This window comes from Ursus americanus, chromosome X (assembly GCF_024610735.1).
Source record: "Ursus americanus isolate L20-20 chromosome X, mUrsAme1.1.p, whole genome shotgun sequence".
Classification (NCBI taxonomy): domain Eukaryota; kingdom Metazoa; phylum Chordata; class Mammalia; order Carnivora; family Ursidae; genus Ursus; species Ursus americanus.
The window spans coordinates 103,930,268-103,951,736 of record NC_142164.1 but is presented as its reverse complement, the minus strand read 5'-3'; the positions used below and the strand labels follow the sequence as shown (position 1 = coordinate 103,951,736).

Here is a 21,469-nt window from a genome sequence, read left to right as displayed (position 1 = left end):
GCGACAGGAGGCGTGGAACGGAAAAACCGAGCGCTCGGAGCGCAAAACCTTGGGACCCCTCACCGCGCACCGGTCCCCACCCCCTTAGCCAGACCGAGCGCCTCAGTGGCCCAGACTCCGAGATCCGGCTCGGTTTAAGTTGCAATGGATGGACCCGGGGCTTAGAGCGCACAACGAAACGCGCTAAATTGTACCTGTGCGTGGCCGTTCCCGCCGCCGCCGCAGGTCTATCCCGGGCCCGAAGCCGGCGCCCGCCTTCTCGGGAAATTCTCTGGAGGGGGAGTGCGAGGGGAACCACAGTGGCTGCCCGGTAGCTCAAGGCTGGCGCGCACACGCACACGCCCAACTTTGCCGAGACGTCGGCGCCCCCCGGGCTCCCCCGCGCCCCCTGCGGCTCGGCATGCTCGGAGACCAGTATCTCTCCAGGTCTGAGATAAGGTGTCCCCCACTCCCACACTTGCGTCTTTGAGAATGAGAAGGCGGGTTGTTGGGAGAGCAGGGGAGTAACGCTACGGATTCCCGGTTCACAAACACTCTACGCCCGCCCGCTGGGGCGCCCGCTCCAGCCCCGCCGCACCAGGTCCCCCAGACCCGCCTGTGACGACAGAGGGAGGAGGAGGAGGCAGGGCGGAGAGCCAGGAGTACGGGAGCTCCACCGACTGACCACCAGTACCAGCACTTTTGCTATGGGGGACGGGGTGGGCGCGCAGGTTGAGGGGCGCGCAGCAGAACTGCCCAACCCCAATACACTCTGGAGCGACCCTAAATAAGGGAAGAGAAGAAAGATTCTCCACAGACGCCTTTTGGGGGGACGTGCCCCAGACGCACACTCGGACCCCGTGGTCCCGCGGCAGCTGCAGTGTTGGGGATAATTTAAATGGCTCTTACTTGAGAGGAGGCGTGATTTCCACGTTCGAGCGTCTTCGCTCCCCACCCCCTCTCCGCACCAGCCAGTGCGCGCCACCACCTGAGCCTGGCGAGAGCCGGGGCGCACGCAGTCTTCAGCCTCCTCCTTTCCGCCTCTGGGGGTACTTGGCTCTGAGCGGGTCCACCCGACGCGCCCCGGGAGAACTCTTTACTTTTTGTTTGGAAAATCGGGGCCATTTCTTTATTCATCTCTGGGTCTCCCCGGAGGAGGACAGGGGAGGGGAGGGCGTGCGAGGCGGGCCGGGCCGGGGGAGGGGAGCGCGGGGAGGGGAGGGGACTGGGTGTAGCCTGGAATTCTCCGTCCTCGTGTTCCTAGGCTGGCGCGCAGAGTCTCCCCGAGATAGCGCCGCCGCCGCTCCCCGCGCCACCCCGTCGTTGGCCTTGGGGGTCGGGTGAGTGGGGTCATGACGCGCCGCGGGGGCTGCTCCGGGCCCCCCCCCGCGCTGAGCCGGGACGCGGCCCCGCCGCGCGGAGCCCCTCGGGCTGGGAGGCGGCGGGGGGTGGGGAGGGCGCACGGGGTAGGGCGGGGTGGGGGCGGCGCGGAGGCCGCCAGGCTGGGGGGCTCTCTGGGCCGGCGCGGCCGCGGGCAGGAGGGCGTGTCTCCGGCCCGAGGGGACCCTCCCGAGGCGCGGCGCGGGACTCCCCGATGGTGGTGCCGCGGCTCCGGGAGAGCTCCGGGTCTCGCCTCCGCCGCCGCCGCCGCCGCCGTCGCCGCCGCCGCGGGCGCCACCGCCGCCGCCGCCGCCGCCGCCGCCCGAGCCCGCGCCGAGCGTGCGCCTCGCCCTCCTCCCGCGCCCGCTCTGCTCTAGGATGCTGCGGCAGGTTCTGCACAGGGGCTTGAGGACGTGTTTCTCCCGGCTCGGCCACTTCATTGCCAGTCACCCGGTCTTCTTCGCCTCGGCGCCCGTGCTCATCTCCATCCTGCTCGGCGCCAGCTTCAGCCGCTACCAGGTCGAGGAGAGCGTGGAGCACCTGCTGGCGCCCCAGCACAGCCTCGCCAAGATTGAGCGCAACCTCGTCAACAGCCTCTTCCCGGTCAACCGCTCCAAGCACCGACTCTACTCGGACCTGCAGACCCCCGGGCGCTACGGCCGGGTCATCGTCACCTCCTTCCAGAAAGCCAACATGCTGGACCAGCATCACACCGACCTGATCTTAAAGGTGAGAGGGGGGCGGGCGCGGGCAGCCTCCGCTGGCGCCGCTGCCGCGGCTGGGCTGGCTCTGCGCGGGGGTCCGGTCTGAGAGCGCCGCCTCTCCCATCCCAGGCGGCTGCCGCAGGGGCTCCCCTGCACCGCGCGCCCCTCGGAGGCCGTCCGGAGCCTCCTAGCCTCCTGGGCGGGGAGCGTCCGGGTCCGGGCCCGGCCCTGCCCTCGCCGCTGTCGCCGCCACCCAGGCAGCTGCTGCAACAGTTGGGGCGGCGGCAGCCTCGGTGCTATGGTCGGTGCGCTTGTTTTGGTCGCAGTGGTCTTGGGGGTGGGGAGGCTTGGGGGTAACTGGGCCAAGAAAGAGCAGAACAAGAGAAGACATTCTAGAAAGTCCTGGTACTTGAAAACAAAATATCACGCTTGGGGGGGGGGTTCAGAGACCCCTCTCGCCTGTCCCCATTCTTTACTCCCCTTCTCTGACCTTTGGAGTGATTTCAGAAATGCTGCTCGGAGGGACCGGGAGGAGGCAAAGGAATGTGAGGCGGGATGGTGAGGAAAATGCCTCCTACCCACCCAGAAAGAAGTGTGGTCCCTGGCGAGGACGCGGGGCTGCCCCGCTGCCCTCTTCCCAGAGCGAGGTGGCCATCTCTGTCTACGGGGTAGGAAATGATGTCTGCCATTCGCAGTTATTTTGTCTTGCACAGTAGCTCCCCTCTTCCGAAATGCAAAAACTTCTTTGGGAAAACAGGGATTCGATTGATCCACTTTTGTTTGGGTGCATTTGGGCGTGAGGGTGAGGGGCAGAGCCAGAAGGGTGAGGACAGAAGCCAGGCTGTGTGGCCCTAAGGAGAGCACAGGAAATCAAGCAGCTGGTTAGAGGGTGACACTCGTGGAAACAGGTTGTGCCGTCAGTCCGAGGTGGAAATTTGATGTGAAAAGTGAGGTAAATGGTGATAACTTTCAGGAAGTTCCTAAGAAAAGCAGAGGAGTGAGGACTAGAGATGGAAAAGTGGAGACCTTCAGAAAGAAAAGGAAAAATAGGTGAGAATGTTCCATCCAAGTCCCTGGTGGGAATTGTGGGGCTTGTTTACTTAAGGTGCCCCTCTGTGGAGGGCAACCAATCCCAGCTGGAGCCCTGGGGCAGAGGCACAAAAAGAGCTGGTTTTGTGAGGGTCTCCGTTCAGATCTGGGATTAGAGCCGGTTAGATTTCTAGTCCACTTACGCCACGGGGAGTCAGCCAGTGAACCTGGGGAACTCTCTCCTCTTTCCCTCTACAGGTAACCCTCTATATCCCTGGAGACCAGCTAATTTTCATGTTATTTCCCTACCTCTCTCTGTTGGTGTGTATCGGCAGTTAGTAATGAGGGGAATCCGACTAGGGACTCAGTGGAATTAGGACCTTCCCACGTTGGGTGGCTTGTGATATTTTAAATGGCACACACATCATCGAAGAACCTTAGTAACAGTGGTTTGGAAATATTTGCTTTTCTCATGATTATGCTTCCAACATTGAAGTGAGTTTTTTTTTTTTGTCCCAATACTTCAGTGAACATATTCTGACACACAGAAAAATACTGCCCCAAATGCTTCCCCAAGAAAACGCGTAGTAGTTTCATCACAGGCTTAAGGAAACTATAAATTTAGCCAGTCCTGACAGCTGGAAAGCTGCCCCCATGTTTTGATAGATGATCTACTAAATGATGTTTCTCTTTGTATTTTTTTTTTCCGAAGTGATGTTTCCACTGGCTTTTTTCCCCCCTAACAAACCGTCACGCCACTGTGACGGGCAGTCACCAGTTACATTCACTCTCAAGGTTAATGAGACATCAACAGGCACATCAGACCTCTTTTCAACAGTATTGTTTCTCTCCTATTTGATTTTGATCTGTTCAGGACACAAAACCGTATTATCAGAGAAAGTTGGGACTAAAGAGAGAGGAAGGCTGTCTTTGCCTCCATGGCTAAAGGGCAACTTTAAAGGACAGCGGTCTTGTCAGTAAATTGTTTTCAGATTCGAGATGGTTCTTCATGCGCTAGGTGTCTGGGGAAAATCAAGACCAAGTCAAATAGTGGTCAGAAGCCATTTCAAGCTGATGGCTCTCTGGTCAAATGAACTCATACGGTTTATAAAAACTCAGACCTAGGAAACTGAGGGAATTGCCTCAATTTTATATATCCATTTTTTCCTTTCTACATTTAACTCTTATATCTGGATGGTTCGGAGCTGGGGGACAGAAAAATGGACCTCCAGTAGTCATGGTAATGTGAAGTGGGGGAACGAGCACTTATCATCATTTGTCTTTCTTTCCATGAGATGAAGATGTGTCCTTTACAAAAGGTGTTAGGAGTCAAAGAGTCACCGTTTTTTCCCATACTAGTGTTATTCTGATACTTTGCTGCTGGCATCAAGGATAGCCCTGACAGCTGACAGTGCACACAGCACCATCCAGCTCCTGCCTATTTGATGGCATCACATTTGAAACGAAGTGGACAAAACATAAGCAGGGTTTTATGAAGGCTTTCTCAGGCCCCGTTACGAAACCAGAGGAAGTACCTTGCAGGGCTGTGTCATTTACTCCTCATCTGGTGCTCCGCGGTTGTACCCATTTTATGAAGGAGATCCTTCTTGGGATATTAGTCCAGCTACTTTCTGAGCAAAAATAGACTGGGAAAGGATGATGACCAAAAAAAGTAGAAACCCCAGTTGATTTTTTTTAAAAATACAATTGAGAGTATCACCAAGAAAAAAAAATCTACACTGATCTCATTTGGAGAAGCTTTCTCAAATTTGTGCAGGTGACGTTGTTGCCATACTCAGACTGTGCAGCATAGATTTCCACCCCAAACTATGAGAGGGGTGACTGTCCCTGGCAATGGTTTCCTCTGAAGTCTGTGGGGCAAAGAGGTAATTTGGGGTGAAGGGGGGGTGGGACCTAATGGTGCTGGTAAAGGATCAAGCATTAATTTCTGGACATCTTTAAAAGTCTTTGTTTCACTAGAAGATTAAATTTAGCTCATCATTATGTTATAACAGAAAATCCATGATGTTCATCTCCGAGCAAATTTCAGAGTAGCGCCTCATGAGCTTTTATAAATCCGTTTCTTCTTGATCACCGAAAATTAAGTATAAGAAGGTCTTGTTGGTAATTGATCTGGGCTGTGACCAAGACACTACTTGATTTATCCCAGAATCATCCATGTAGAATGAAGAACCAGTTTAGCCCAGTCCTTACAATAATGATATCACCTTTATACCACTCTGTAAGTTAGAAACACACAGTATGTTTAAATACAGCAAACGCCTCAAGGTAAATGTGCTGTGATCCCATTTTACAGAGCAGAAATCTGCTCCTTACATATTCACTGACTTGTCCATGGAAAGAAGACGAGGGCAGAAACAGGACAGGACAGGGTTTTAACTCCCAGTCCAGTACCCTTCACTATAATTTACTGCCTCCCATACGATAAACTACTCAAATGACTTACGATGTACATGTTTTCAATCCAAATGAAGTATATTTGACTAAAGTCTCATTCCCATCTCACAGTGTTGTCTTAACAGTGGTAACTGGTTGGTGAGCACATTCTCTTGACTGATTCTGTCTGGTGTCAGTGAAAATCCCCATAGAGAAACTCTAAATGCCCAAAGTAAAGCATACGATATTTGGAATTAGCAATACACAAAGATAGCAAGATAAAATGTTTTACTGGAAAAATCTCTGGATGATTGGGTGAAGCTACTTCCTATTTGAGCACTGTTCACTGTCCAGGTGGATTCAACTCTAGTGCCTCACACAGTCCCTAGCACATTGTAAACCCTCAATAAATACTTTTCAAATGGACCTGCCCTAGTTTATTCAGACATTTATGTGATGGGTAAAGAAAACTCCATGGAAACTACCTTGAAATGTATTTTCAAAATGACATGTTTTTATTTTTGCAGTTTCTAGGCTTCTCTTTTTCCATGATACCATTCTTCCTTCCTTGATAACCTCTGTAGTCCTATTAAAACATTTCAGTTTTCAAACTGTGTGGGGGCATTTCCTTTGTACAACTTCTTCTTCGAAGGAACCTCCTAGGATATTTTATTCCAAACCAATGGAAGGACATATCCTCACTATGCAGACATTCTTCCACTTATGGGGGAATCTCATTTTGTTCAAATATTGAGTTTCTATTTTTTAAAATACGTTTTACATTTAAATACATTAAATAGAACTAAGTTGCAAAACGAGATTAACAGCATTTAACTTGGTATTAATTAATTCAGGCTTTCCAAGAAGGGCAGCAGAACTGTTCACTCAGGGTCATGAAGACCTGGTAGCGGGATCCATATCCCAGTTGTTTTCAAATACTGTCTCAGCACTTGTAGTCACTGCGGGAAGAGCCATCATTCCTCTCTCTACAGTCTAAGGATGGGCCAATTCCAGCCAACTTTTGAGCTCAGAAGGTGTTTTTATATTTTTAAAATATTGTAACAAAACAAAACAAAAACAAAGAATATGAGGCAGAGATGGCATGTGGCTCTCAAAGCCTAAAACTATTTACTCTTTGGTCCTTTACATCGAGAAGTTCCCGTACTGTCTTCCAAACCCCTTTACTGGAGCAGTTTCCTGAAGTGAACACTGTTAAGTCACATGGAAGGCAGCGGTTCTCACGGAGAGGTGGTTTTACCCCCCCCAGGGGACAGTTGGCAACCATTGGACATGTTTTTCACTGTCACGACTTGGGGGGCGGGGATCTGCTGCTGGCATCTGGTGGGTGGAGTTCATGGATGCTGTTAAACATCCCGCACGCACAGGACAGCGCCCCATAGCAGAGAGTTACCTGGCCCCAAACCCTGCTTCAAGGGGTTCCTCTGTGTTCCTCTAGCTTTGTTGGGGTTTTTTTTTCCCCAGCTGCAGTGATTACATAAAATGAAAAAATGCCAAAGAGAAGTTCACATCTTACAGAACTTTGGCTGGAGACAAATATTATGACCTCTGAGGAGATGCCTTTTGGGGCGGTTGGGCAGAGATCAGATTCTCCAGTGTGATCTTCTCCAAGATGCAGTTCTCTCGCTTTCCCTCATGCCTCTGTCCTTTATAGTCTAAACCCCACTGTATAGGACCCCGAGAAACCCAGTGCAGGCTAGCTGCCTGAATGGCAAAGCTGCTCAGTTGCCGCTGTCTGTGAGACCTGTCAGAGTGGCCATCGCCAGCAGGCCGGACCCTCGATCTGTAGCAGCCATCCACTAGGCCGGGCTCCTTCCGACAGTGTGTGGAAGGTCACTGGGAGCAGTGACCTGCTAAGGAGGTGGGAGGCAGTGTTTTGTTGCCTGGTCCAACCGCTTGGCTCTTCGGAACACAAACTGAAAAAAGAGCTTGCATCCAAGGAACAGTGGACCAGAAACCCTGGGTTTGGAGGCCACCTTAAAGGTCATCTCCACAGGTGCTGACATGGGAATCTGCTCTTAGCATCTCAGGGTGCTTTTTGTGGTGACAGGTGCTGTGGCCACTGGAGCAGCCCCGTCCCTTCGGTGAGCTACGTGACTGGCAGGTACTCTTAGAAAATGTGGAGCACGAGCCTGAAAGGGCAGTGTTTGTGCATCTCCTGGGCCAGGCAAATGCCTTTTGCATTTTATTTTTGCACTAGAGGAAAATTAAGGAGACACTTAATAGATCACTATTCATCCTCCTTTCATTTCACAGGAGGTGCACCCCAATAATCCAAGTGCGACATCATTCTAGGGTTGTCTGCCTTCTAAGCACATTTCAGTGGTGTGAGTAGTATCCTCGAATGCCTACCCTGCCTGTCTCCTTTAGATTTGGGGAGCAATCTCTTACTTCCCTATGCAGATGAGCACTGCGGGAGAATTTGGGTAAACTGTTCATTTAAACTGAAATGTAAAAATAAAGCCATTGAGGGAGAGGAAGTCCCCCTTCTTAATGGTGCAGAGTATCTTGATAGATGCTCTATTACAGTAAGAGAAGCGTGATTTTAAAAACTTAACACAAAAACTGAACCTCTCAGGACTTAGCAGACTTACAGACCTCGCAGAAAGAACAACTGAGCATTTATTTAACTGGTGACTCCTTCCTCTAAGAGAAGGAGAAGGAAGCTAGAAGAAGTTATTTGCTTCCTGCCTGAGCGGGCACAGCATCCTTGGCACAGGAGCTAGGGAGGTGCAAGGTGCTGGGGAGTCTGATCAACTTTGACTTGGTGAGGTGCGCCATCTGGTACCTGACTTTGGGGCTCAGTGTGAGCCCCAAGTAATACTCAAGATAGGCTTGAAGCAGACCTTTGAAGTCACCCGCTTCGTAGCACATCACAGCAAGCAGGCCGGTGTGCAGCACTGCCTGTGCTGCCGCCGCATGCCCGGAAGGCCACAGAACTTCCGAGGGTTCCTGCCAGACTGATTTAATGACCAGCAGGGGAGGTGAGTAATCTCTAACCTTTAGAAGACAAAAAAAGTGGGGGGGGAATCAACACCAGTTGTTATTTCATACGGGAAGCCCTGAATAATATGTTGTGCCTTCAAATTCAGAATTTATATTTTGAATAAAAGGAGGCAATGAGGGAAGAGGGAAGCTATTTTTATCTTCTTGCTCTCTAAGAAGCCCTCTTGAGAATATGGTTTCTGGTATTTTGAAAGATCCCCATTGTTAGGTCTTCCACTTTAAGTTTAACTTGTGGGTTCCAAGTACAGTCGAGATGAGAATTTCAATGCAAGCAGATACCTTGGGAGTTGATATTCAAAAATCCTGGTAAGAAAGTGGGGACATGAAACAGGGAGTAGGGGGCAGGCACCCAGGGCTCAGTGTGGCTGGGGAGCTCTGAAAGACACTGTAGGACACATGTCCAAGTTACCCCACCTGTGGGTGAAGACGCCAGATATTTACTCCCCAACTCTCCAGCCACCATCAGTCAATCCAGCTGCATCTGGGGGCACTAAATAAGCCTCTGACAATTCCAGATGCCGTATGTACCCCCTAGAATCAGAACTGTCATCTTTGCTTTATGAAAGCCTCAGGCAAAGAGCTGCAGGTGTTTACAGTAAGAGGACTTGGCATGTGCAGGGGAGGGGGAGCTGAAAGTGTCTGCCCCAAGGGTCCTAACCCCATCTAAGGTTACACATCTCGGAGCTTAGGGCTCACATTCCTAGGCCGAGTTCATCCCTTCACTCCACAAAATGGCCATGACCGCATCTCCACAAAGCTACAGGCAAGGATGGTCCAGCAGAGCAGTTTCCTTTATTTGAATTTGAAAACCCCGTCATTTTCATTTTCACTTCTGCCACTGGATGGTGGTAAAGATGATTCCCAACAGGGTCAGGACACCACCAGGACTGGGGATTTTCTATGGCAAACCCCCAGGTCTGAGTGGCCCAGATCTAGCCCCTCTTCCCTTCATGAATACAAGAGAAGTCCGCAGGACTGTTTCTCATAGCTCCATCCCCACACGTGGACTCTTGTTGCTCTCCTCCCTAGAAATGCATTCACTCCTTACTTCGGGTGCAACTCACATGCTTACTTTGTGAGGCCTTCCCACATTCAGGGCTCCTTCCCTCCCTTAAGTCTATCCGGCTTTCAGTCACGTCCACATTTCTTAATGTATAACTATACATTAATTTATAATCCACTGTATTGTCACCTGATACTTTCTCTTAAACAAGATCATAAGCTCTTCAAGGGCAGGAACAATGTCTCATACTCCCAAATTTCTCCCAGAACCTAGCATAACGTGGAGTGTGCAGCAGGTAGTTAATAAATTATGGCCAGTTGATGGTTTATAGGATGGAAAATGTGCTCTCCCTTCCCTATTGATTTATTTTGGTCACACTAGAACTGCTCATTGCTCAGCATTGAAGGTGAGATTCCTCTGCCCATCTTTCCATGGGCACCATGACTTTGCCAAATACCACAGCTGCACCAAATCCTAACTGTCTCAAGAGAAAAAAAAAGCATCTCTGCTATAGAATGATCACTATCAGCACTGAAAAAAGAAATCTTCGTGATATTCAGTACCTTACTTTTGTGAGGTTCACATTATTGCATTTTGTTTTTCTTGTTTTGATTTGGCCTCTAGGCGAGCGGTCATACTAAGTAAAAGACGAATTGCCCTTAGACTCTCTAAGAGTCCAGTCACCTGGACACCATGTGAAAATACAGATTCTGCCTCGGCCCGGGGTGGGACCCGCAACTCTGGATTTCTAACAAGCTCTCAGTTGATGCAGCTGGGCAGTGGAGCGCGCACTGAGTAGCAAGGCTCAGACTTAGCTGTTGTGAACAGAACACGGGATTTGGAGTCAGGGAAGCCAAGCTCAAGTCCCAATTTCCCTAACTTTGTGACTTTGAGTAAGTTGCCGACCCGCCCTGAGAAGCAGGTTCCTCATCAGCACCTAGTGTAATAGCGTCCTCTGCACTCACTTATGGTAAGGATGCACTGAGATAAGGTATGTGACGGCATTGTGTAACCACAGCCTTCTGTAGGGTATGTCATCATTATTGCTCTTGGCCTTGAAAATGACTGTATTCCTTCCTAAGTGCCAACTAACTCCTCCAGAGCCATTGTCGCCTGTTGAGTAAATAACACATGCAAGCATTTTTTTCCTTTGATCCAGCAGGCCATAATGGGTGCTCAATCTACATTCTTAATACTCAGATTGGTAATTTGTTGGTTTTTAATGACTCCACCTGAGTTGTAACAGACGACTGGATTCATCCTACTGCTGAACATGCAACTCCTAAGTTCTTAGGCAGGCAGAGCTGTCAGTGGGGACAGGTGGATTGCATTTTGCCTCTTCAGGGTGCTTTCTCGGGGTTCAGAACCTCATCTTCATGCTTGACAGGGCTTCACACACAAAGGAAGCCTTGACTTCCTGCCCAGGGAAGTGTCTTTGGAATTAAAAGCTCTGGGAGACTGTGGGCTCCTGTGTCAAGGTTCCCTCCACCCCTCCTTACAGCATGCTAGACAGGGATTCTCCAGCTGTTTAGGGGAGAGAGTTGATAATTCTCCTCTCTCACTTAATTTACATGACTACAGTGCTTCCCTGAGAAATCTTGCCGACACAAGTAGATCTGCAAGCACTTCAAAGGGAAAGTGTCAGAATTGCCAGAGATCAGGAGAACCAGGCGAAGTGATAATTGTAAAGCCCTTTGAAACTGTGAAATGTAAAATTTTGCTGACTGGGGGCTTTAATCATTTAGGTCAGTGCATTTCCCCACCTTCCCCTTTCTAAAATTTCTTTCTCTGGGGTTATAAAAGAAATCTATAATTATTTAGGATCAAAATCAAATCCACCAAAGAAAGTTCCCCTGCCTACCGGGTTCTCTATGCCTGAACTCTTCAAATGGAACTAACCTCAGTGTAAGTGAGGGTTGGCACTTCCTTGCAAATTTGAATATGCTTTCAAATTCCCTGGGAATTTTATTAACATGCATATTCTGATTCAGTGTAGGTCTGAGACAGCAGGCCTAAGATCCTACACTTCTAACAAGCTCCCAGGGCTGTTGTTGCTGCTGGTGTGAGGACCACGCTGACCAGAGCAGTGGCTTAGTGGACCCGAGGAACCTTTGTGTATCCTGACTAATTACTCAGTGCCATTTAATTGCCTCCATACTCTAAGGTAGTGGCTCTCCAGCTTGAGCGGGTATCCCCTGGAAGGCTTGTTCCAACACAGATTCTGGGTCTCATCAGAGTTTCTGATTCTATAGGTCTGAGGTGGGGCCTGAGAATTTGCATTTCTAACAGGTTCCCAAGGTGATGCTGCTCCTGTTGGTCCAGGGAACGCACTCCTAGAGCCACTTCTATAAAGCATCTTAGTAATTAGCTGCCAGGTCGAATTCCAAAAATACAGTCTCCCTCTCTGTAGAACCTGGCCCACAGATATAAGCAGGGTGCAAGATACATTGTCTCAGCAGTTAATTCTGAATGATGCTGCAACAGCTATTGTGCAAAGGGTACTACGTAAGTGTGAACCTTTTAAGTTTGCAATTTAAGGGAAGCGTATTGAATGGAGGGGCCTGCTCTGCTGCCTGTCTGCAGGGGCTGGAGTGTGCAGGAAAGGGGCTGAGAAGAAGAAAGGACAGCCTGAGATGGAGCGGGGGGAGACATAAACCCCTGACCCACACATACATTGTGGATGTTGTTGCTACCATCACCGTGTGATTGCCGAAGTTTCCTTTTTCCAGAGACTTCCCACATAGGGTCACCTGCAGAAACTTTCTTTTATATCAAACCAGAAGGCACAGTGGGTACAAATAGGAGCTGCACATTGTGTTTTTGAGGCAAGGGCCCAGCTCTATGATTGCCAGAGGCGAGGTGTACACAGGGAGGGCCCTGACAGCTAATGTTCAGTTCCAGCTACTGTCTGATGTCAGTGCTGTTGAAGAGAGGTAAAGTAGAGCTGGGGTGAAGTTGAGTAAGTACTGGCTTGGGCATAGTGGAATAAGCACTTCAGAGCCCCAAAGTTCTGTGTTAGAGTCTATGAACCATTAATCTGTCCTTGATCAAGTGGCTTAACCTCTCTGGGGTCTCAGTTTCCTCACCCATAAAGTGGGAACAGCAACATCATCATTACAGAGTTGGAAGATAGAAGATAAAAGGAGATACATGTGTGAACAAAATTCATCAAGTGGAATGTGCCTAAGGCCACACTAATCTCACAATACCTGCACTGAATACACATGTTTGTCCAGGGCAAGAGAACAAGCCTCTGGGGATTCCTAAGGGAAAAGGGTAAGTACCTTAGTCAGTTGACATGTTTCACATCACCATCTCCTTTTGTAAAAAGTACCTGTAGAGTCAGCGACTACCTTTTACGAAGCAGAGGCTTTGTGACATGGCCTCACACTCCCAGATAGCGTAATACTGCCTCCATCTATATTTTTACTTTGAAAGACCCAAGGAGAATAAAAAATACCATATCTGTTCATCCACTGTTTATACTTCGAAAGCCTTAGACCTGCACTGTCCAATTCAGAAGCTACTGGCCACATGTGGCTCTTTGACTTAAATTTTAAGTTAATGTAATTAGAAATTCATTCCCTTTATTGCAGTAGCCACTTTCCAAATGCTCCATAGCCACATGTGCCTATAATGGACAGAACAGGTAAAGAACATTTTCACCATCAGAAAAAGTTCTATTCAATACTGCTGCTTTTCACAGATAAAATAACTGATACAACCTATGGCTTAACTAATAAGCAGTGGAATCAAGATTCAAACACAAGACTGGCTTGTTAAGCACCATTTAAAAACAACTACACCAGATTGCCCCCATGAAATACAGAAATAGATGAGTGAGGGATGGCCCTGGGGTCTGATGGCCTTGAGGCAGTATTTCAATCAGTAATAGAGTAAGGGGGAGAATCTTCAGTTTCTGCTTCAACACGTTAAGGTTTTGGAAGTTGTCACTCCCATCTTTAGACAAAGAAAAACATAGACAGCCTGAAAATCAATGGGTTCTCTTGAACACATCAGAGAACAGGGCAACTGCCATCCCAAAATCTGTAGAGGCAAACACGTCCATACAGACATAGTCATAATCTGCTTACTTGAAGCAGAAGGTTCTGGTAGAAACACTTAAATGGTATTTTGATAAGTTGATGGAGCCTGAGTGTGGACTAGCATGAGAGTGAGAGACTCCTGGGAGCTGCAGTCACTGTCTTTATAGGGTGAGGAATCAGGAGGCTCATATTTCTTGGACTTCATCTACAGAAGCCCCACCAGATTCCCAAAGTGAAGATCTGGCAGGGAGAGGTGGAAGAGTAATCACTGTGAAATCCACCCAGTCCTCTCCATAACAAAGGCCTACTCTCAAAAGAAGAAGATTTTGCTAGGGCACAATTCTGAAACTTTGTCCTAGGTTCTTCCCTACTGAAGCCCTCTTCAGCCTTTCTGTCTCACCTAAGTGGGGGGAAAGAGTCCACAGGTGTCAGGACTTCAAGGAAATAGACTAGAAGTACTACATCCAGGGAAGGAATTAGGGGAGGGGGGGAGCTATACTGCTGGAGAAATATTTGTGAAAGTCATATCCCCAAAACACAGGCCCACTTAAAGACTGAGATTCACTGGGAGGTTATTATATAGCATTTCCCCTCCCTAAATCTTACCACCATATCAACAAGTTTCCAGTATAATAATAGTGGATGACAGCTGCAAGACATAAATTCTCTCTAAGAAGGAGTACTTAGGGAAGCCCAAAGTCAAGAGGATAAACAAAAACGATGACAATGGAGGAATTTGAAGCTTCTGGTACATATAGCCACAACAAACATGAAATACATCCCAATTCCTAGAGTAACGTATGTCCTCACTGTAAAGGCCCATTTACCTTAGTTAGTATTAACTGATAAAACATGTCCAGCTTTGGAAAAGAAAATTACAAGGATGATATATATATATATATATATATATATATATATATATATATATATATATATATGTATGTATGTATGTGTATATATATGTATGTGTATATATATGTATGTGTATATATATGTATGTGTATATATATATATAGTCTGAAGAGACAAAGGAAGCACTGGTACCATACTCAGATATGACACAGATGTTAGAATTATCAGACAGGAAATTTAAAATTACTGTGATTAATATGTTATGGGCTTTAATGGGAAAAGTAGACATTAAGAACAAATAGATGATGTAAGTAGAGAGATGGAAACCCTCAGGATGAATCAAAAGGAAATGCTAGAAATTGAAACTGTAGCAGAAATGAAGAATAGTTTTGATAGACTCATCAGTAGACTCAACACAGCCTAGGAAGAAATCAGTGAGCTTCAGTATAAGGTAATAAAACTTCACAAACTGAAGGACAGAGATACAACAGTGAAAACACCCCAGAACATGCAAGAATTGCAGGATAATATCAAAAGGTATAATATACACACAATTAGAATGTCAAAAGGAGAAGAGAGAATGCAGCAGAAAAAAAAATATTTAAAGTAATAATGGCCAAGAACTTTCCAAAATTAATGATGGACAGAAAATTACAGATTCAGGTAGCTCAGAGAACACTAAGGAGTCTAAGTACCCATAAAGCCACACTTAGGCATATCATATTGAAACTAGAAAAAAAAAACAAAGAGGATATCTAGAAAGAAGCCTGGTGGATAAGAATTATATCAGACTTCTCATCAGAAACCACACAAGCAAGAAGACAGTGGAATGAAATATTTATAAAGAGTGGAAAGGAAAAAAAATTGCACCAACCTAAAATTCTATATCCAGCAAAACTATGCTTCAAAGTACAGGAGACACAAAAAAATTCTCAGATAAACAAAAACTGAAAGAATTCACTGCCTACAGACCTGTCCTGCAAGAAATGTTCTTCAGGCAGAAGAAAAATTATATGGGTCAAAACTCATATATACTAAAGAGTATTAGAGAAGGAATAAAAGGTGAAATAAAGTCTTTTTAGTTTTCTTTTTCTTAATCTAAAAGATAACTGTTTAAAGCAATAATAGTAAAAACGTATCATGTGATTATAATATATAGATTAAGTGGAATGAGTATCAGCCATGTCACCAGGGACATGAACTTAGATTAGGTATAAATATATATTGTAAGTACTAGAGCAACCACTAATTTTTTTTTAAAGAAGTAAAATTGATATACCAAGGGAGGAGATAAAATGGAATTACTTAAAATTCTCAATTAAAACCAGATAAGGCATAAAAAGAAGGGGGAAAGAAACAAAGAACAAATGCAACAAATAGAGAACAGCTACAACCATGGTAGATATTAATCCAACTGTATCATTAGTTACTTTAAATGTGAATGGTGTTAAATATGCCAATTAAAAGACAGTGACTCAAAGGGGACCAAGAAAAAACAAGACCCAACTCTATATTCTCTCTAAGAAACCCACTTTAAATATAAAGACTGAGTCAGGTTAAGAATAAACAGGTAGAAGAAGCTATACCATGTTAACACTAATCACAACAAAGCTGGAATAGCTATATTAATTTCAGATGTGGCTGACTTTGGAACAAAGAAAATTATCAGGAATAAAGAGGCTATTACATAATGATAAAGGGATCAATTCTCCAAGAAGATATTAAATCCTAAACATGTATGCACCTAACAACAGAGCATTAAAATACATGAGGCAAGAACTGATAGAACTGAAAGGAGAAAGAGACCCACTGTTATAGTTAGAGCCTTCAACATTCCTCTGTCAGTAATTGACAGGGCAAGCAAGAAGAAAATGGGTAAGTATACAGATGACTTGGACAGAAGGAAGGGGCAGGATGTTTAATAATCTGGGGAGAGTCATGACTCAATTTTTATAAGGATAGCTCTTATAGACGTGTAGGGGTTAAGTTGGAGAAGCAAGATATTGGAGATAGGGAGATCCCCTCCTCCACCCACAGAACTTTCAGTTCAAGTCTGTAAGCAAGAGGCTTTGAATAGGATAGCTATAGGAGAAAAAAGGAGATAGATTAGACCACCGTTTTCCAAAACGTCTTTTAGGAAAGTTTTCTTTGATGTTGCAAAAAAAAGGGGGGGGGTTCTGTGACAAAATAACACTGGGAAACAATGTTTATGGTATCTCCATATCAGATCCCCCATATTGAATGCATGTTAGCATATCAAAGGCTTTCAAAGGAAATCTATTTCACTCTGTCCAGCTCAGCATTTCTTAAGTTTATTTGGTCATGGACACTTTTTACTTTTTTGGTGACCCCTATTAACATCCCAAGGAACTAATATGCTTCAAAACACATGGAAAATACTATCCCTAAAATAGGGAGGTGGAATTAATAGGACTTGAGGTTCACTAGATGTGTGAGTAACAAAGGGAAAAAGGTGACATTGGCCTAGAGGTTTCCCACCTGAGTAAGTAGAAAGAGGATGCTATTAACCATAATAGGAAGCAGTGGGAGAAAAATCTGGAGGAAAAGATTCTGCTGTTGGATATATACCAGTTGAAATAGTGCCATAATATGGATTTGCAAATCGTTAGGAGGCAGCTGGAAATTCAGATCTAGAGTCTAGAAGAGAGGTGAAGTATTGATGTGATCCAGTGATTGGACAGCATAAAGGTGACAAGACAAACCATGGCAGTAGAATTCATTGCCTAAGAAGAATGCATTTAAATGTGAAAATTATCAGAAGTGCCAGAGACAGAATCTTAAGTAATATCAGATTTACAAGGTAGGCAAAGGTAGAAAAGTCAGACACACTGGAGAGCCAGGTTAAGAGGTAGGAGGAGAGGAGAAATTCTTGTCATGGAATTCATCATGGCAGAGAGGTAGGGTTTAGGTCAAACCACACATATTTATTGAACACCTTTGTTTGCCAGGCATATAGTAGAGGATGCAGCAGTGAAGAAAGCACACCCACATTTTAATGGAGCTGACTGGATTCCCTTTGAAAAGCTCAACGTGCTTAACCATCTTAGTTTTTTTTAAAGATTTTATTTGTTTATTTATTTGACAGAGAGAGCGAGAGAGGGAACACAAGCAAAGGGGAGTGTGAGAGGGAGAAGCAGGCTTCCGCAGAGCAGAGGGCCCAATGCGGGGCTCAATCCCAGGACTCTGGGATCATGACCTGAACCGAAGGCAGAAGCTTAACGGCTGAGCCACCCAGGCACCCATCTTAGATATTTTTAAAGTATTACTTTGACCCCACATTATTGCCTTAACTGTAAGTACCTGCTAGGAGTTTAGGGAAGTGAGGACTGAGAAGTAGGCACTGGACATACATGCTTAGAAGTCATGGTTGAGTTTTGGTTGAGTGCTGGGATAGAGTCTAGTCTGGAGTGGTTTGAGAAGTGAGTGGGAGGTGAGGAAATGAAGTTAGCAAGCATGAATCATTCTCTGAAGTGTAGTTGGAGACAGAAAATGTAAAGAGCTCCTTACAGAAGGGGAGATGTGGCAGAAGCTGGAAGTGAAGTGGGGTCACTGAGGCCTTTTTTTTTTTTAACATGAGAGAGACATGAGTGTATCTCAAAGCTCATGGAAAGGAACTAGTAGAAACAGAATACATGTTAGAGGAGATTAACAAGACTAGGAAGAAGGAAAGGAAAACCAGAACCCAATGGAAGAAATAGATCTTAGAGGAAGTGTCATGGCGTTGATTTCCACAGAATGAGAGGACAGAAACAGACAGACGTGGATATTTGTATGGATGTGGTGATAGCAAGATGAAGGTAATCTCTAAGTGATGGCTTGGGGTTTTCTCTGCAAGACAGAAAACAAGGTTGGTAGCCAAAAGTGCATCTTGTCAAATGCTAAAGAAAGTGAGCATTTGTCTAATATCTATGGGCTTGGAGGGCAATTGACAAGGCAATGAGGTAGTAACAGGTAGTAAATCGGAAGCCATCTCTTTAGCAGAATTTGGTTTGAAAACGAAGAGTCTCACCTTCCCTTTTGTCTCAAGATGGGCAAAAGTATAGAGAAGAAATTGAAGTGAAAGGCAAGTTGAGAGAATTCACACTGGATACTTCTAAATTTCAGAAAAACAAAGTGGGTTATGTAGAAAGAAGGATTTCTTTTTTTAAAGATTTTTATTTATTTATTTGAGAGAGAGATTGAGAGAATGAGTGGGAGAGGGAGAAACAGACTCCCTGTAGAGCAGGGAGCCCAATGCAGGACTCAATCCCAGGACCCTGGGATCATGACCTCAGCTGAAGGCAGACGCTTCACCTACTGAGCCACCCAGGTGCCTGAAAGAAGGATTTCTTAACTCCAAAAGTTGGTTGGCATTTGGGTGATTCATCAGAGGAGACTGACATGACCTAGAATGGTTCAAATACAGGTTGGGACTGTGACCTCCAAGGGTGACATAGTCTTCAAATTCCATCACATACCTAAGTGGTTCTCAACTCTGACTACATGGTAAAATCACTGGAGGGATTCACATATACCATGCCTCGGTCTCACTCCCATAGATTCTCATTCTATGTGTCTGGGAACAGGGTGGCCTCCTTCACATGTGGTCCAGAGACTGGCAGCAACAGCAGTGGCATCCCCTGGCACCATGTTAGATAGGCAGAATCCCAGGCTCCACCCAGACCTACTAGATCAGGGTCTGCATTTTTACAAGATCACCCATTGATTTGTGTACACATGAAAATCTGATAAATGCCGGACTAAAGCATGATCTAGAGTGGGGCCAGACATGGGTACTTTTTAAAAGGTCCCCCAGGAACTTCTGTGCAACCACAGTCCAGAACCACTGCTACATAGAAAAAGAGATAGTTTTTAAACTGTATTTAGCCCATGTGATAAAATGTCATAGCATTCTATGTCTGTGCCCACACATATAAACCTGGAGAAACTGATATAAGACCTGTAGTATTGTACCAAAGTCAGTTTCATGGTTTTGATCATGTGCTATGGTTATGTAAGAAGTTATCATTAGGGGAAGCTGGATGATGGACACACGGGAACTCTGATCTATACTGACATCTTCTTGCGAGTCTTAAATTATTTTAAAATAAAAAGTGAAAAAGAAAGCATTTTAAGCTAAGAGAGAGCCTGCCTAGGATGAGGAACAGCTGTTCACCATCATCATCTAAGAAATAAACAGGTTCCGTCATTCATTCGGAAGGGAGCCATTGGATGATTTAAAGAAGAGGGATGACAGGTTTGAATTTGTGTTTTGGAAAAATAAATCTGGTGGCAGTTTGGAGGACTGACTAAAAGCAAAAAAAAAAAAAAATGAGTTAGGAAGCAGTGTCTGTCATCCAGATAGATCATCAGGGCCAGAACCGAATCAGGAGCAATGGAAATGGAACACAAGAGGATGGATTTGCGAGATTTGGGAGGTGAAATCAACAGGATATGTTGAGTGACTCAAGGATTGTCAATGCTGGCTGTGTGTATAGGCCCCTGGGAAGCTTTTTACAATACAGATGCCTGAGCCCTCGCCAAGAGATTCGGATTCCAAGGGGTGAGGCTGGGCCCAGGCATCTGAGTTTGTAGCGTTCCACAGGTGGTCCAAATGAGCAGGGTTGAGAGCAGCTGGCTTCGGCTGAGGAGGCGGGAAGTGCAGGGTAAACCTCACAGGTTTTCAATCCAGTCGTGCCGCTAACCAGCAGACGAGGAGGCAGCAAAGAGACAGCCAGGATAAATTAGGGAGGTAGCCCTTCCTCTTCCACTTGTTTTATGTTGCGTAAAATCGTAAAACTTGGGAGTTAAAATGTATAAATCCATAATCCTTGCAACCTAGCTATCTTCTCGTGGCTTATCTAAACAAATCTATTTTTAAATGAAAAAAAAAAAGACCTTAGTTCAATTGTTTGTGTCATCTAAATATCACCTCAGCTTATTAAAAACAACTTTCTGTTAACCCCAAATTCTGAAACATTTATAAAAACAAATCTTCAGGAGGCTGTGCTAAATGCTTTGGGAACAAGGTGAATTTCCTTGTTTTTACTGCTCCTGGTCCCTCTGCAGATTCTAGAAAGCCCCTCCCAACCTCTCTCCTAAATCCACCCAGGTACTCTTTCCATCTTCCTCCATCTAAGTCTTTCATGTTGGGTTGGTTGGTTTTTACTCCTGCGAGGCTGTGTTTTGGAATCCATCCAAACTCTGCAACAGGTGTGGAGTGTGGTCGTTGGCCCCCCTCTCCTGGGGCAGCAGGCACACAGAGCCTCTGAAGTCAGCACTCTCTGCTAATAAAGCCCCAGACTGTATGGAAGGTGTTCTGGGAGCATGCACCAAGCTTTCAGAGCCGCAAGTGGGAAGCAGCCAATGGCTAATGGATTGCCTTACAGGGTGACCTGCCAAAGCCACCAGTGTCCGCTCATAAAAACAATCTGGGTTTCCCTACTGAGACTTGCTCACTGCCTATTGGGCAGTTTATATTTATAAAGTTGTGTCTGTCTTTATAAAGTTGTGTGCGAAGCCACGTGAAAATGCTTCCATTTCAAAATGGTCTGCTCTTTAGCATTTCAATTTTCCCCTCTAAGAGCATTTTTGCCCATTTTTTAAGCTAAAAAGAAAAGTTAAAAAACCTGTTTGTAACCATTATAATAACATGTAAGCACATCGCAGAGTTTAATAATTCTTTTAAATGGTTAATGTGAAAAAAAATGTTAAGGTGGCATTTACAGGGCTACTTCTGTGTTCCAGGTTCTATTCCATCTCAGCTTTCTACTAGCTATGTTATTTACAAGGTAACAGAGTAACACCCAAGCTCATCCATTTCTTAAATGAATCTAAACTTAGTTTGCGATCTGCAGGCTTGTTTATATTGATTCTGATATAGCTACTAAAGCTTGGGAAAGGAGAGTGGAAATGATAGACCAAGAGTTTAAAAATCTCTTTATTCTTAATTCTAAGGTCTTGTTCTTTCAGGAGCTGCATATATTAATATCTGCCTGTGTATTCCCCTGAGGGCTGGGCTGGAAAAGCATTGCTATGTTATTTAGTCTTATGTG

The 21,469-nt window shown here is 45.7% G+C and overlaps 1 protein-coding gene across 1 annotated transcript in view; it reads left to right on the top strand.

The window, feature by feature from the left end:
• The first annotated feature begins 1,731 nt into the window (after positions 1-1,731).
• PTCHD1 (patched domain containing 1) overlaps positions 1,732-21,469 on the top strand; it is a 55,653-nt gene continuing 35,915 nt past the window's right edge. The window contains exon 1 of the mRNA XM_045805007.2: positions 1,732-2,088. Within this exon, the coding sequence (XP_045660963.2) occupies positions 1,738-2,088 (351 nt within the window). The 5' untranslated portion in view covers positions 1,732-1,737. The remainder of the gene's footprint in view (positions 2,089-21,469) is intronic.